The sequence below is a fragment of the Drosophila innubila genome, assembly GCF_004354385.1.
Source record: "Drosophila innubila isolate TH190305 chromosome 3R unlocalized genomic scaffold, UK_Dinn_1.0 2_E_3R, whole genome shotgun sequence".
In the NCBI taxonomy this organism is placed as follows: Eukaryota; Metazoa; Arthropoda; class Insecta; order Diptera; family Drosophilidae; genus Drosophila; species Drosophila innubila.
The window spans coordinates 10,846,961-10,862,686 of NW_022995380.1; the positions used below are offsets into that span (position 1 = coordinate 10,846,961).

General features: G+C 38.4%; 1 protein-coding gene across 1 annotated transcript in view; it reads left to right on the top strand.

Moving 5' to 3' along the window:
• LOC117792589 (mediator of RNA polymerase II transcription subunit 15) overlaps positions 1–15,726 on the top strand; it is a 44,271-nt gene that overhangs the window by 6,761 nt on the left and 21,784 nt on the right. The window contains 1 exon segment of the mRNA XM_034632789.1: positions 15,128–15,221. Within this exon segment, the coding sequence (XP_034488680.1) occupies positions 15,128–15,221 (94 nt within the window).

The following is a 15,726-nucleotide window of genomic DNA, read 5'->3' on the forward strand; positions in this document are numbered from 1 at the left end:
GGAGACGTCAGCTTACCAAGACAACTAACTGTTCAGCTGTAGTCTGCTGCCAAGACGCCGCGGGGCATGCCTTTGCTAGGAATTTGGTTTAGTTGTGTGTATGAGACGTGTTTGTGTGTGTGTGTGTGTGCAACGCCAGCGAAACGTTGTGAAATAAAACTGGAATAATTCAATGCGATGGGACGAACGGAGGCGTGGCAAGTTGAGTTAGGGAGGCATGCCCGTTGCGTAATCAATGTCTTTTGCAGTCAGCGCACGTTTCATGTTTTTTCGCTCATGTTTGCCCGTGGCCGTCAAGTCGCCAGCAACAACCCCAACCCCACCCCACCCCTAGACCCAACCCCCTCACTCTGCCACTCGCTGGCTGTCTAGATGTGCGTGTGTTTGCGCGTGCAGCAATTTGAGCCGGATCTGTGTGGACTTATGTCCTAGTCACAAACAAGTTGGCAGTTGGAAGTTCAAAGTTGAGGTCCGTGCTTAGACGGAAGCTTGCATCGTCGCTTGCTTCACTTTTGCAATCATTTGATGCCTTAACACATTCGTTGTTCCTAATTTGCGTTTTTATTATGGTCTCTGCTGCTCATCAGAAATGCAAAACCCAAACAATTCTTTAGCTGCCAATCCGCCGAAATGTTAGCATGCAAATTCTTGACCTCAGCCAAGCAGCGACTGTGTAAGAAAGTCTGCAGCTGGAATCAGGAATGAGGAATGAGAGAGGAGTAAGAGAAGGTGGAAGCGGAAGCGGAAGGGCAGCACCACAATTTTCAGTAAATTTAATTGAAACCCTTTGCTGCTCATGCATATTTATGAATCTCAAGCTGGGTGTAGAGCGTGCTTGATGGCCCAACTGGGGGACAGCAGTGTGAATTAAAACTCGGACACACAAATTGCTTATTGAGCAACAGTTGCCCAAGAAGCATCTTCATCTTCGAATGTTGCGCATACGACACGTTGGCCGTTCATACAAAGTTGCAGGCTGCCAAACTCAATTTCATTCCTTGCGATTATGTTAATGCGAGGCAGTGGCAGGGACTGAGACAATGTGGCAGCTCCTGTTGCTGCCAGGCTGCCTGCACAATGGTTAAGGCTCGTCCAAGGTGAGAGTTTCGTCTTTCGTCTTTTGGCTTTCTTTCTTGCCTTCTTTCTTTCTTGAATTGGCAATAAAAAGACGCTAGCCTGTGCGCTGGGGCCTGCCAGCTGGCTCTGCTTATCGCGCTGACTTCTTGCTTCCGGTGCTACGTCGGACAGGACATCGCAACGTCCTTTCGTCGTATAACAAGTTAAAGCGACTGCCTCGTCGCTCTGCTTCAACAAATTGTTGCGCTGTCGCTGCGTCTCTGTCTCTCTCCCTCTCTCTCGCAATCAGCAGACGCTCTCTCTCTCTCTTGACAAATTGCGCATACGCCATGTGCGTCGGCAAATGAAACTGTTTGCACTGTTCCACTGTGCATAAAACTGTGCTACGGTTTTTGGGCGTATAACAGAGTGCCTGTTGAAATTCCAGCTGCTCGCAACGCACAGTTCATCGACAGTCCTCATTCTGGTGGCACGTTGCACGCGCTAAACGCACAACAACAACAAGAGCAACAACAGCAGCAGCAACTCCAACTACAACAGCAACAGCAATTCAGGTGCAAAGCTCCAACTGCAAATTTATTCGATTATCACAGTTTAGTTCGCATTGAAGTTCGTCGGGTTCAAGTAAAGTGTCAACAGCAACAGTTCAAAAAAAGAAAAAAATAAAATAAAGTCAGTTGACAACGAATTTGTTGACTTACTCGATCGTGTGTTTAGTGATTGTGCCGCAAAGTTGCAAGCAACAGTTTTGGCAACGCCTTCAACTGTCTGCGTGTGCTGCATAATTAGAACGCGACACAGTAATCCTTGCGAAAGGATTTACGCACGGCCAAGCGGCATAAAATGATAGGTAAGTGAAAAATTGGGCCAAAGCCTCTTCATCCGCTCTCTCACTCTTTCTCTCTCCTCCCTTTTCCTCTTTTCCCCGTTTATCCAGTATCCTGTATCCTGTTAGTCTGGCATTGCCATTGTCGTTGCTGCCTGGTGCTTATTATGCTAATAAACGTTTGGTGGTATGCTGCTCATTTCCACTCCACGTGCCACACACGTAACACAAATGCGTCGCATGTCGTTGTTATTTGCAGTTGTTGTTGTTGTTGTTGCGGTTGCTGTTGCTCTTGTTGTTGTTGTGGCTGCTGCTGCGCCCCGTTAAACGCCACTTAATGTGCTTTATATTTACTTTTCAGAGTGTATTTTTTTCCTCTACTCTGCTCTTCTCTTTTTTTTATTTTGTCTGCCGACAACTGACAACTGCACAAAGAACACACACGCACACACTTACACCCTCATACAAACACACATATGCAATCAAGCACAGACAGACAGACAGACAGACAGACAGACAGTCACTTTGTATAGTTGCCACTTAGCGGCAAAGTGCGAAATAGAGCAATTGTTTTGCTGTGCAACAAAAAACTCAACCGAATGTGCTGCACAAAAGCGAGAAAAGTTTCTTTAACCGTTCTGCAACACTGTAAACAATTTCGAATAGCAACCAGCAAAAACTCACCAAAAATAACGCGAAACACTATAAATTTACAAATGAAAAAAGAAAAATAGTTGCAAAAATATGTAGTTGCTGAAAAATAAAAGAGAAGGAGAATTGAGAACAACTGCACTCAGCTGACCATAAAACGGGCTTAAGTTTTAATAATAAGTTAGTTTTCGAGCTCCCATTTTCACTTTGTCATGCAGAGAAATGCTTGTTTTTTTTGTTTTGTGGAGAGGGTTAAAAGGGGGGAGGAGATTTGTGTTGCATACGAAAGCTGAAACCGACTTGACAAACAAATCTGTAGCACACAAAACGAGTACGAGTATCTTTGCTTTGCTGTAAGCTTCTTATCCCAACAGACTACATGTGGCATACCTATACACATATTTGCGTATCTTTGTGTATTACCAAATGCTTCCACAACACTCCCAGAATCCCCTCCCATCGATGTGCCCGCAAAATGTGTACGTGTTTCTGATGCATACATCAAGGCGCGGACGCGTTTACAATTATAACTTATTTCCTCTGGAGTATCTGCACGATTTATGAGGCTTAACTGCACGAGCTTCAAGTAAATCAACAGTAACTACGACTTCTTAAGACTTTTCTCTCTCTCTGTCTCTCTTTTTCTGTCTCTATAAAAATATATATCGGTCTATCTCTGTCTGTGTGCTTTGGATAAGCGTACATTGATTTCCATAAGCGATGTCTTTAAAAAGCAAAGCGTCGTAAAAAGTTCGCAAGCTCCGGAAGCTGGCGACGCACAAAAAAAGTACTGATGTTAAGCTAATGAAACAGTGCAGCAGAACGCTTTAAAATACCCTGTACCATTGCAGCCTTAGCAAGAGATGAGCTAAGTTAACTTCAACATAAGACAACAAGAAAAGAATACAAAATCATTACGAAAATGACACGACACAACAAATAACGAAACAAGGAGAGTGTAACACCTTGAAACAAAAAGAACACGATAACATTATTAAGTTAACATGAGCACGACATAAGATAATGAAATTCGTCAGAGTTCGACATAGCCAAAAGTCCCAAGCACGAATGTGACACGACCACAACAGAGCACGACATAGCATGCTAGGCACGACTGAACACGAATCGACACGAATAGGATATGAAAACCACACGATCAGAACAGAGTGCAACAGAGAATGCCAAAAAAAATATGCATACTATATATTGCAAATTTTAACAATTTAAATTAATTTACAGTAAAAAATCTCTTGTATAGTATATGTATATAATCGCATATAAATAATATGTTGCATTTCTCAGATTTTTGCTTATCCCTATTTTTTGTCGTGTGCTAGAACTAAAAGATAAACTCACAAATTATATAAAATAAATATCCTCTTTCCTTTTATTTTTTACTACACTCCTATACACCGAAAATGTAAAACAATTTCTACAAATAAAATATGCACTGAATTCAAGTCGCTTTTCTTTAACGAATACTTTATTTAATTAAGCATAATAATGACACATAACTTATACATATATTGGAAGACTCAATTTTTACAGAGGTGTACTAGAAATAGAGCTAGTCTAATAATATCAAAAAATAAAAACCACTCAAATATTTTTTATAAGTATTGTCCATTATTTGAAGAATTTTTGCTACGACCTTTCGTGTCACTTAAACTCAGGCAAATACACACACAACACACTCAGAGTGTGTATGACAATGAGCACATTTTATGAGACCCATTCCCGCCATTTTGTGTTTTGTGCTTTGCCGTTTTTTGATGCTCCTGCATCGGGTAAAATTGTAGGGTATGTGTAGGAGATTGAGTACATCCAAACATCTGAAATTACACAAATAATGTGGCAGAAGAAATCTGTTCTCAAATATTAAATTATTATTGCATAATAGGTATGCAGAAGAAAATTTTATGTTGACTTTATACAACAGAAATAAGATAATAAAATAAGACAAAAAATATTATTATTATAAAAGTAAGTAAGAATTTTCGTCTATTTTTATCAATTTATAGAAGGGTATTTCCAAAGTCAGAAAAAGCTTTATCACGTTTCGATTTTAATACTTTTATTTGGCTGTTGTTCTTGTTGTGTTTGACTTTTTGGTCCACTTGGTGTGTTACGCCCCAATGAAATTTGTAGAGATTTACGCATATATTGCAAGGCTGTGGTGCGGTGGTGCTGTGGTGCTGTGTAGAGAGCGGAGACAGTCACAGAGTGCGGTCCAAAAATTCAATTGCGGCTTTTTATGCGTAATTCGGCTCTTTGTCGTTCCCATCCTTCGACTTTAATCTCAACCTTATCCACATCTTTGTCGTTGTCGTTGCTTTTGCTTGTTGTTGTCTTGATATTATTTTTTAATTTATCTTTTATATTCGGGCTTATGCCATATCCTTGGTAGTCCAACTCGCAACTCGCTTTTCATTTTCAACTTTGTCTTGGCTTTTCACTTTTATGGGCCAGAATATTTTGGTTCTATGTGAGAGAATGTGAGTGTACTCGTAATACGGCAATTACCTAAAAATTCTTCGTTCTTGATTTTTTATTAAAATTAATTTAAATGTTCTGGCCAAATACTGGCGATGCTGAACGACAACAACAACAATAACGACAACAACAACAACGACAACAAAAACCAACAGGAGCATCAGCGGCTTATGCTAATGAGTACTTACAAGCGGAGTAATGGAAAAGCAAAGCAGGACCAAGAACAATATACATGAATATGTATATATAAATGGACTGTCAGCATGTCGGTCGAACGGTGGAAATTATGCAGCTACTGCCCCAAGGAGCATAGAATGTACGCCGGAAGCGAGGTGCTCCGCTTCCCTGTTTAATTAACAATTTAAACCTTAATTTGATCAGTAATTTAGTAAGTGCGATGGGATGTCAGACGAAGTTAGCTAATGAAATCAAAAGGCGCCAAAGGGCAAAAAGGATAACTGCGATAACTGTTGCCCAGACAAATCGAATTCCCTTTCATAATACGAGTATGATAGCAACGACCAGAATATTCTTTTTATCAGCCTGCATATCGCATATGAGTAAGCTCCTTTAGTAGGTCTGCTGTCGTATCCTTGAGTGTTTTGTCCCTTCACTTATTGTCAAGACTGTCGCGGAGGTAATATTTAAACAGACACTCACACATGACAACTCTCCATTGTATTTGTGTGTGTGTGTGTGTGTGTGTGTGCGGCACATTGTTGCTCGCTTTGTGTGGCGCCTCGCCCTGTGGCATTTCGCTCTGTGTCGCCTCGCCTTGCCTTGCATCGCGTTGCTTGTTGATGGCACTTTGTCATGTGTTCGACAACGCAAAAAATTGAAAATAAAAAATGGATTCCCCACACTTTCACATATCTACATTTTATTATCGCTTGAATAAAATTGCAAAGTTTGCGAGCAGCGTTACCCAAATACACAAAGAAACTGAAGATAGAGCGAATTGTTAAGCATTACATACGTTCCGGGATATGCGAATAACGACACCAAAAAAAAGAGAATCTCTAGTGAAATATCAACTATGCAATTTAAATTCATTAATCATTTAAGACTGGAAAATAAAAAGTCATATTTTATAAAAATAATATAATATAATTTAAATTATATTTCAACTATTCGCACAGGATAATATTAGTTTCGGCCCAGACAAATATTGAAAAAGAAATTATAAAATTTAATATTAGTTAAAAATATATATAAACGAAAGGTAAATATTATAATTTAATTTCGGGACACTCAAGTAGTAATAGAATATGCATTTAATAACAAATTATAAAATATAAATATACACGATTCTTTTTTTTACTTCGCTCCTATGCACCGAAAATTTAAAACAATTTATCAAGGCTGCAAACCGGTTCTGATCCGTGCCTCGTACAACCGGTTATTTACTTCGCGAGCCCGAACCTAAGCCGAACCGCTTTCTAAAATGAAAGGCTCGGTTCGAAAAATATAATTATATTAATTTTACGGTTTTCTAATATTACGCAATTATTTGAGACTTCGGATTAAAATAAGTCATATTTAAATCTTCAAATAAATTTAAATTATCATCAAAGTATCTTTAAAAAAAATTAATTAGTTAATTCAATTTCTTTGACGTATACTTTATTTAATTAAGCATAAAAATGACACATTGTTTCAAGGTGATAAGCATTAGCTACGTTCTTTATAAGTTTGTGTATTTAGTTACAAACATTGTGTGAGTTCTAAACATTACATTTCATTTCATTACACGAAGCTGAAGCTGTACAAACCGACTCTAATGTAGTTGCTGCCACTGTAAGTAAGTGCTTTGTAGAAAAATCCTGAGAGTAGAACGAACTGTCATACAACTGCCACATATTTATGCATTACATACAACTAAAACTATGTGTGTGTTGTGTGTATGTGTGTTTGTGAGAGCATGCTGACATTTCAAACGGAAGTAAAGCTTCAAGTGCATTTACACGCAACACAACACAATACAAGCGCATTCCAACATAAACAGACACAGTTGACAGCAAAGAGAAACTGATAGTAGTCGCATGTACACAAGTATATATATTTATTTACTTATATACATTCGTACATACATACTATATAACTATTATAATTATTTCTATTTTTTTTTTTGGCCGTTCTCTGATGTCACCAGTTGCCAACTGCACAAAAATTCTCGCACGAGTATCAACTGCTTTTTCTTTTGAATTTTTTTCCTTTTGTCACAACGCTGCGAACATTGTGTGACCACAATGAAAACTGTTAATTACACATGCACTAGCTTATGCAATGGAACAGACACACACACACACACACACACGCATCGCGGTCGGCAACAAATAGAGTGCAACAAATGGCGTTTTAGTGACCCAAACGTTTCCAAGTTCTTCTTCTCCCCTTCCCCGTCAACAGCCACATTTCTATTTCCATTTCACATAGGAATTTGGGACATACTGAAAAATGAAATTTTTCATTGCATACTTTTCTGGTTTTCTGTTTTTTCGATGCCATTTTTTGGTTATCTTTTTTCCTGATGCTGTTGCTTCATTTGCTAGCTGCGATTTATGCCCGGCAAATGGAAGATATAATTGGCTTCTCTTTTATCTCACTTACTCTCATTCACTTTATTTGCAACTCTCTCGCTCTTTATCCTTTCACATTTTGCAGCTAATTTAACGCTCTGCCACCGAAATTGGATTTATATTGTGGTCAAGTAGTGGTAGCTACAGTGCAACTTTTCTATAATGCACAATGATTTGTTATCTATCAAGTGTCGTTCGCTATAGCGCCGTTAGACTGTGGCAATTTGAACAAAACCGAAAACTGCAATAATGCAATAAGAACCATGCTACCGGCCAAATGCCAAGCAAAACCAGTTAACATGCTAGTTTACGCAGAAGCAATTAAAAATGCAATTCACAAACTGTTAGAGATATACCAAAATGTTAGACCTCAATTTGAATCGAAATTCCAGCTACTCTTCTCACCTCCAAAACTGACCCAACTTTATTCCACTTTTAGCCAACTCCCAGCTCAACCTTAGTGCAGCTGTCGTGTCCATATCAAAGTGCTCCTCTCTGGCACACATGTAATTATTAAGAGTGCCATTGTGTGTGCGTGTGTGGCCAACTGTTGACTGGGGCTATCAGTGTGGTGCCAGCTGATGGCACACGGCCAACTCTGTTAGCCTTTTCCCCGCCCCGCTAAAATCAAAAGCAACAACTGAAGTGCCAACTGCAGCGCTCAGTGAAAAGTCACGTAGCAACTGTTTAAAACACATCGTAAAAGTTGAGTCGCTGAAAAGGCACATAAAGTACACATGTGCATGTATGTGTGTATATATTTAGGGGCTAAAAAAAGGGTTGACAAGCCGTGTCCCCACGCTATTTGCGTAATGCTCATAAAAACTCAGTGCGTATGACGTGCAAATTTTCAAAGCGTTTCATCCAACAGAAATAGACAAGAGGAGACGGGGGAGTTTTATGAGGGAAAGGGTCCAGCAGAAACTGTTTTGCCGTGTTCTGTTGTGGTAATGAAGTTAATGCGGACAAAGAGTGAAAGAGAGAGAGAGAGAGAGGAAGACTCAGCGTAGACAGAGTCATGGATGGCCTTCAAATTGCACGGCGATGTCGATAAAAGTTTGTTGATTGCCGTCTCGTTACGTGTAGCGAGTGCTGAATTCATTTTGCAGAATAATTAACTTTACAACACACACACACACACACACAACCAAACACATACCAATACACACACAGCAACAGCAGTTGTGCTGCCTGTGAATAATTCAAACTTTTGCAAGGCACGTTCTCCTGAAATCAGGCATGAAATGGGCTTGTAGCGGCAAAATACTATACTTAACAGCGTCAGATCTTTTGTATGCTCACAAACAGCAAGCCGGCGGTTGGGAGGGGTGAGAAAGGGGAGTGGCAGCAGCAAAAGTGAAGTGAATAAAAGCCGAGTAATCCGCTAACTGCAGCTACTACTGCAAGCATTTGCCAAACGGCACTCAGCACTCGGTACTCGGAATTCCCGCATTCGGGCATACTCAATTAACCTGTTTGCAGGACAAACTGCCAAAGGGGGTAGGAGAAGTACCGAAAGGGGAAGTTAGGTGTTTTAAGTAAGCTGTGAATTTGCCTAGGCTAGCAGTTAATCTACAACAACTACAAATGCCACATAACTGGCTGTTGGCAAACAAAGCTCCATAAATGTACCTACATATATATGTATAGTATGTATATTTTCCTTGGCATTTTAATAAAAGTGCATTACTCACAGTTGAGAGCATGCAGTCAGCTAAATTAGTGATGGCAAAAGCAACAGCTACATAAGTTTGGATCCAACGATATTAATGAAACTCAATAAGATAGCGAACAAGAAGTAGATAATTGGAAAGTAAAATAAAAATGAATATGGCAAAAATTAAGATAATGAATATAAATATTCCAAATGCTTATAATAGTGAATTAAAAACCTATCTTGCCATTTCTGCAGTTCGAAAGTCAGATTTCCAGGAACATACCTAATTGATTTGAAATCTTTAGCTGTTAAAGTCTTGAAGATACTGACATACTAAGGCTTTTCTTAATGGGATCCAGGTATAATTAAATACATTTTGTAGTTTTAATATTCTTTAGTATCTTTAATTGATTAAATCAAAATATGATTTCTTATTTAGATGGGTAGGCCGATATATCGATTAAATAATGTGTTCAAAACGAGCTCACAACCATAACTAAATATCCTCTTTACTTCACGCCCATTTTATTCTCTCTTCCCCTCTGTATCTATCTATCTTCTATACTCGATTTCCATGTTTTTCTCTCCTTTTCTTCCAATTCTCAATTAATTACAAAAGAGTATTTTTTTGTTTTTAATTTTATTAAAAAAAATACGCCGCAAGCAAAAAAAAGAGGACTGTCATCGGCACAAACGTGCCACAAATTTCATATTTCAACAGCAGTTACGGCCAAACACAAGCCACATGCAAAACGGACGAAGCAACAACAAACTAACAACGTTAATGGGCAATAAAAATATTGTCTTTAATTTCATTAAAATTTAATTAAAACTGTTTTTAGTTTGACCATGCGAAGCGTTTTATCTGTACATGCGGTTTAAATAAACAACCAGCACTAACAAATAGAAACAACAATGCTCAGCAGGACACACTCACTCACACACACACACACACACACCACACCACACACAGACAGTTGCAGATGTTTGTAGGTGAAAGGACACGCAGTTTCGCTTATTTAAGCCAAGGGCAGTTCACATGGATACCTGCTGCCCCCAGTACTTTACCAATACACTGAAAAGAAAGACCAACTTCTAAATTCAAAAACATTCATCTTAAATATTTTGTTCTTAAAATAAGAACATTTTAAGACCATATTACTGATACTAAGAATATTAATCTAAAAAATAAAAGTTTTTAATGCTAGAATAAAAACGTTAAATCTAAAAACGTAAAGAAAAGTATAAATTTGTGCTATTTGTGCTCCAAAAAAATTAAAAACCATTTTTAAAATTGCCAAGACAGAATAAAATGTATAAAAGTCAAAATTAAAAAAATTATAAACTTATAAAATCATTTTTAGCTATTTTTATTTTTCTTATTTTAATTTTAAGAACATTTATTCTTTAACTAAGAATTTGGTCTTGTTTAAAATGTATTGAAAACCAAGATGTGTTTTCATAATCTAAGAACTTTATGTTCTTAACGCATTTTGTAGACCAAAATTTTTAGTTTTGAGACCAAAATCTTGATTTTAGAACCTTTTTTTTTTATCAGTGTACAAACACAGCCGCCAGCAGATATATGTATAGATATATATATACTCAACAGTTTTCATTCAATCAAGTTGCCTGGAACGCGGCTCGTGTGCGATTTGAAATGCTCGTGACAATAAAAAAACGCTTCTGGCTAAATGTGCACGAGCAACTGCCAGAAAAAGCATCGTCGCGAAATGCCGTTATTCTCTTGAACCTCGTTTTTATGGGATTCTCTGTGCCGCCCCTCCTTCCTGATCCCCTCTCTGTTTGGTACGCCTGTGTGCATCTCACTAGCCACATGTTGCTCGCACAGTCTTTCTATGCCCCACAGCTTTACAGTTGCCCTACTTTCTCGCCCCCTCTTCCTCTCAGTCGCTCCATCTCCCTGTTTGCCTCACGCCCTATTGGTTGCTCGTGCCCCGTGTGGTAATCGATTTTCGGCAAACGACAGCAGCATTAACTCTAAAGAATCTGCCACATACCAAATGCCCTCTCTCGCTCTCTCTTTTCTTCTCTCTCTTCCCCTTCGCGTCTTTGTACTGGTTTTTATTTGCACCCGACATGAGACTAATGGAACAGCCAAGACCGTACAACGGATTATTGGCTGCGTTTTTTGGTCAAGTTTATCAAATGCGTTTCTTTCTCTAAGGGAATTCATTGAGTGGTGAAGAAACTTAAAGAGCATTCTTTTGACATTACTGTGCATTCTAAATTTAAATCACTTATCATTTACTGAACAATAATAAAATTACCTTTTCAAATTGATTTCAATGGGTACAATCAATGCTATTGTATAATAGTAAAAACATTCTAGTAAATTGCAAACAGTCATAACTTTGTCAAATCTTATCCGATTCCCTTATGGAACATATATTTTATCATTATTTTACTACTTTTTTGATTCTGCAACAAAATTTAAAATTTAATATTTTCCCATTACAGTCTATTTTTATTGCATACTTTCCACTTGACACTTTTTTAAATATAGCTGTTTTTGAAAATTCGATATTTATAGCTCGAAGTATTATTTGCCAATTGATCGACAACTCGCTTCCATTAATTTTTGGATTTTTACATTTCGATTTTAAACTCGATTCACAGTTTGAATTTATGTAACTTATTTCAAATTCTTCTCTTTTTTAATATTTCTTTCAATAAAAAAATCCACTATTAAATGGATTTTTACATCTGTTATTTTGTATTTCTTTTAAAACTAACACGATTTATCAAAAGGATAGGATGCATTTTATTATCAACCTACAACAACATATCAAACATTGTGCCATCTTCATAGTGTAAACCTCCACTAGTATTCGTGTATTTTTTTGTCCCTGAGAAGCTTCGATATATGATGGTAAATTTATCATCCTAATCACATTTGAAGGTGGCAATCATTCATTACAGTTCAAACTAGTTATGACCTTTGTGGAAAGACATCTGCAGATTGCGGATTTCACACTTTTCATTCCATAAATAATTCTCTGAATGAACTTTATTTAATATTCAATCGACGCGCTTAGTACGCTTTTAAATCGAATTTTCTTATCAACAAGTTGCAGTGCAAGCTGCAGTACAAGCTCGTACTTATTTTATGGTATTTTATTGAAGAGCTTGTAAATTTAAGCAGGTATTTGAACTGTCACCTTCGTCTACTGTTTGCGATGGGAAGCGAAAACAGAAAATAAACTAAACCAGTTCTGCTTGCACTTTGGGCCATAAATCAAATAGGTCTTAAACTACGTACAAGCCAGTGATCCACTTGGCCAAGAGCAAGCCGCCTGTCCCTTTCACTCCCTGTGCCATGTCCTGCCCATGTGTGTGTGTGTGTGTGTGTGTGAGCTGGCATAACATACAAACAGAAACCACAAATATTTTCAGAGCCATCGCTCGTCTTCTCTCTCACTCTACTGTAAATATATCCGTATATCTGTCTCTTAGGCTGTGTGGTCGTTTATGGCACGCGGTGGCAGCGCATAAAACTTGTTGAATTATTCGCTTAAGAGCGTCGGCTTCTACATTTTGGTCGCTGCTGTCGGCCGAAAACGGAATTTTTATTATTATTGCAAATTAAAAAACTTTACATTGGCTTAACTATGACGTTAACTATGTAAAAGCAAAGTTTTGAGCCGAGCATGCGATTGGCATGTAGATGAGAATGAAGCATAATACGGAAACGTGGAAGTGGATGTGGCACCAGTAGAATGTGACAGTCTCTTAAATATGAAAACAAAAGTATTTTCAACAGCTTGCCGCAAGCGCAGCAAATACCAAAGCCGAAATAGGCAGACTCACCTGCACTCAACTGCCATTTGCCACTTGCCACCTTGCCACTTTGCCACTTGGCACTTGCCAACCGACAAGCGCGCTTAAGAAATGAAATGAAATTCCATTTATTATTGGAGTTTGAGTTCTCGGCTAGAGTAGAAGAGAGAGAGAGAGAGAGAGAGAGAGAGAGAGAGAGAGAGAGAGAGAGCCGGACTTAAAATTTAAATGTGCGTAATATTCTGAGACTTTTTGCTGGCTCATTACAAAAATTAACATATTCAGAAAGCAGCCGCAAAAAGACAAAAAGGGCCGCCAAATTGAGTTGGCCAAAAAGCATATGGCGAATAAACATAAATGTGACTGTAAGAGAAGCGGAAAGGAATAACGCCAAATGGCAAAATGAAATAGAAAGACGGAAGACGGAAGACACGTCGAGCGACAAAAGGAAACTCGCATTTTCCACTTGCTCAGCAGTTGGCCAACAACAAAAAGAACAACAACAATAACAAAAGGAGAATCAATGTCAAAGCACTTTTCATTTTCCTTTTTTCTGCCTTTCTGCCTTTCAATTTGACCATATTGATAGACTGACTTGAGCCATTGATTAAAAGCGTTGTCGAAGCTGCAACTAGAGGCTGAGAAATGTTGCACAAGTAGATATATGTATATATGTATGTATGTACATATGTATATATGCGATTTTGTTTACTGCTTTTGATCTATGTATACGCTGTGGCAAAACAGCACAAAGGCAAGGGCTAACAATTTGATGCCTTAATCCGACCCGGGCCTTGCTTGATCTGAGCCATGAGATTCATTGAGCTAGACATTTTTCTTCTGTTTCCTTTTGCATCGCTTCGCTGTACGCTGTCATCCGTGTGTCCTCCGCTCCTATCGTGTGTCATATTATGGTAATTCGAATCCTTACCGATTGAAGGCAACATGTGGAAGACTGAGTTTCATTCGCTGCCCCAGTGGCAATCCTATCTGTGTCCTGTGCTCCTGTCCCCACACTCTTCATCCTGTCCATGCATTAGAATTAGATCATTCAACCTTCATATTCTCTGCGTGCGGTGACCAGTTTTCTACGAGATTCCTACTTTTTCAGCATGGCAGAAATTACATTGACTAAGCAAATGACAAATCCGCTTGATGCTCTGCATTGTCAGATGTGAATTGCAGCTGGAGGACGTGCTTGCCACACTGTGTGGCAGCTTGCTTATGCTCAACGAAGCACTTGCTTTGCTCGAAGGCATTTTATGACATTTAAATTATATTATATGATATTTACCTCAAGACCTGATTGTGGTTCGTCCTTCTTTCTTTGTCTGCGCTGCACTTGAAATCTCATTTACCACTTACTGTTGCGCCTGTGGCATGCAACATAATTTAATAGCAGGCAAAACGTAGTTTACCACTCAATATACGCTACACTCGAGCTGCAACTGATTTGATTGCGGCAGTTAATCGAGTGATTCTACCTGTGTCCTGTTTACACTATCCTGCAGATGCTTGGGTAAAGAGTCAACTCTGATGAAATGTTTTTATTATTTATTGATATATATATATTGCATGTTTTTATTTGCAGCACTTTCATTGATTTGTTATTGCATTGTGCGTGTGTTGTTTGATTCTCTTCCCATTCCACTTTAGGCTGCACCCATAAACGAGATAAGCATCGAGATGTGCGCTGGAATACGATGACTTCTCAAGTGGAATATTCACTTGAATTTGTTGCCAAGCCAAATACGAACAATGCCCCAAGTGTCTAATTCCCCTTCCCCTTTCTATCTTTGCTTAAATACATTTCAGTTGCCCACTTTATACGAGTAGTTTCTTGTGGCTTGCACCTTTGATTATATTATGCTCATCGAGTTTTATTCCCTGTGATTATAGAAAATGGGTATGCAACCGGCAGACAGGTATTCTCTTGTATATAGATGCATCGATTTAGGCTTGTATAGACTACCGAGTATATTGTAGTCGATCACTATCTATTTTTTACCCTATCAATCAATCTTATGTCAATCTCCACTTCAGGGTATCTGTCAGTCGATTAACTTTATAACCCTCTACCGTTATGTCTTCTTTGATGCTCCAGATGTTTTCTTACACATATCCTGCATCCCTTGTGGTAGCTTTTAAATTATTAACTGGGAATATTTACACATTCTGTTGCAGAAATGACAATTTGGATTGCAGCTTACCTCCCAGTTGATCACTATAAAAATACTCTATTATTTTAGATTTATTTATTGCAACATTTCATTTTCTTGATCGATGTTTGTACATAAACTTTTAATATGAGACTCGTACAAATACTTTAATGGATATTTATGAACTTTACTAAACATGCTCGTATTTAATCATATTAAAAGCTAAATATGTCAAACATTAAGCACACATTGAAAGAACACGCATCTGTATCTATGTATCTGTGAGAGTTGTCGATTGTGGTTAAGTTTGTGGCTGGCGTTTTACAGCAAATCAATGATCCGCCCAGTGGGACGTGAAATTTTATTATAGCAAAATGATTTCATGTGCCAAATATTTGGTAAAATTGACGCTGACCAGCGACGGCAGACTGTCCCAAATGGTTTGCCTTGGTTAATGGTCACGCGGTCTGAGATCTGACTTTT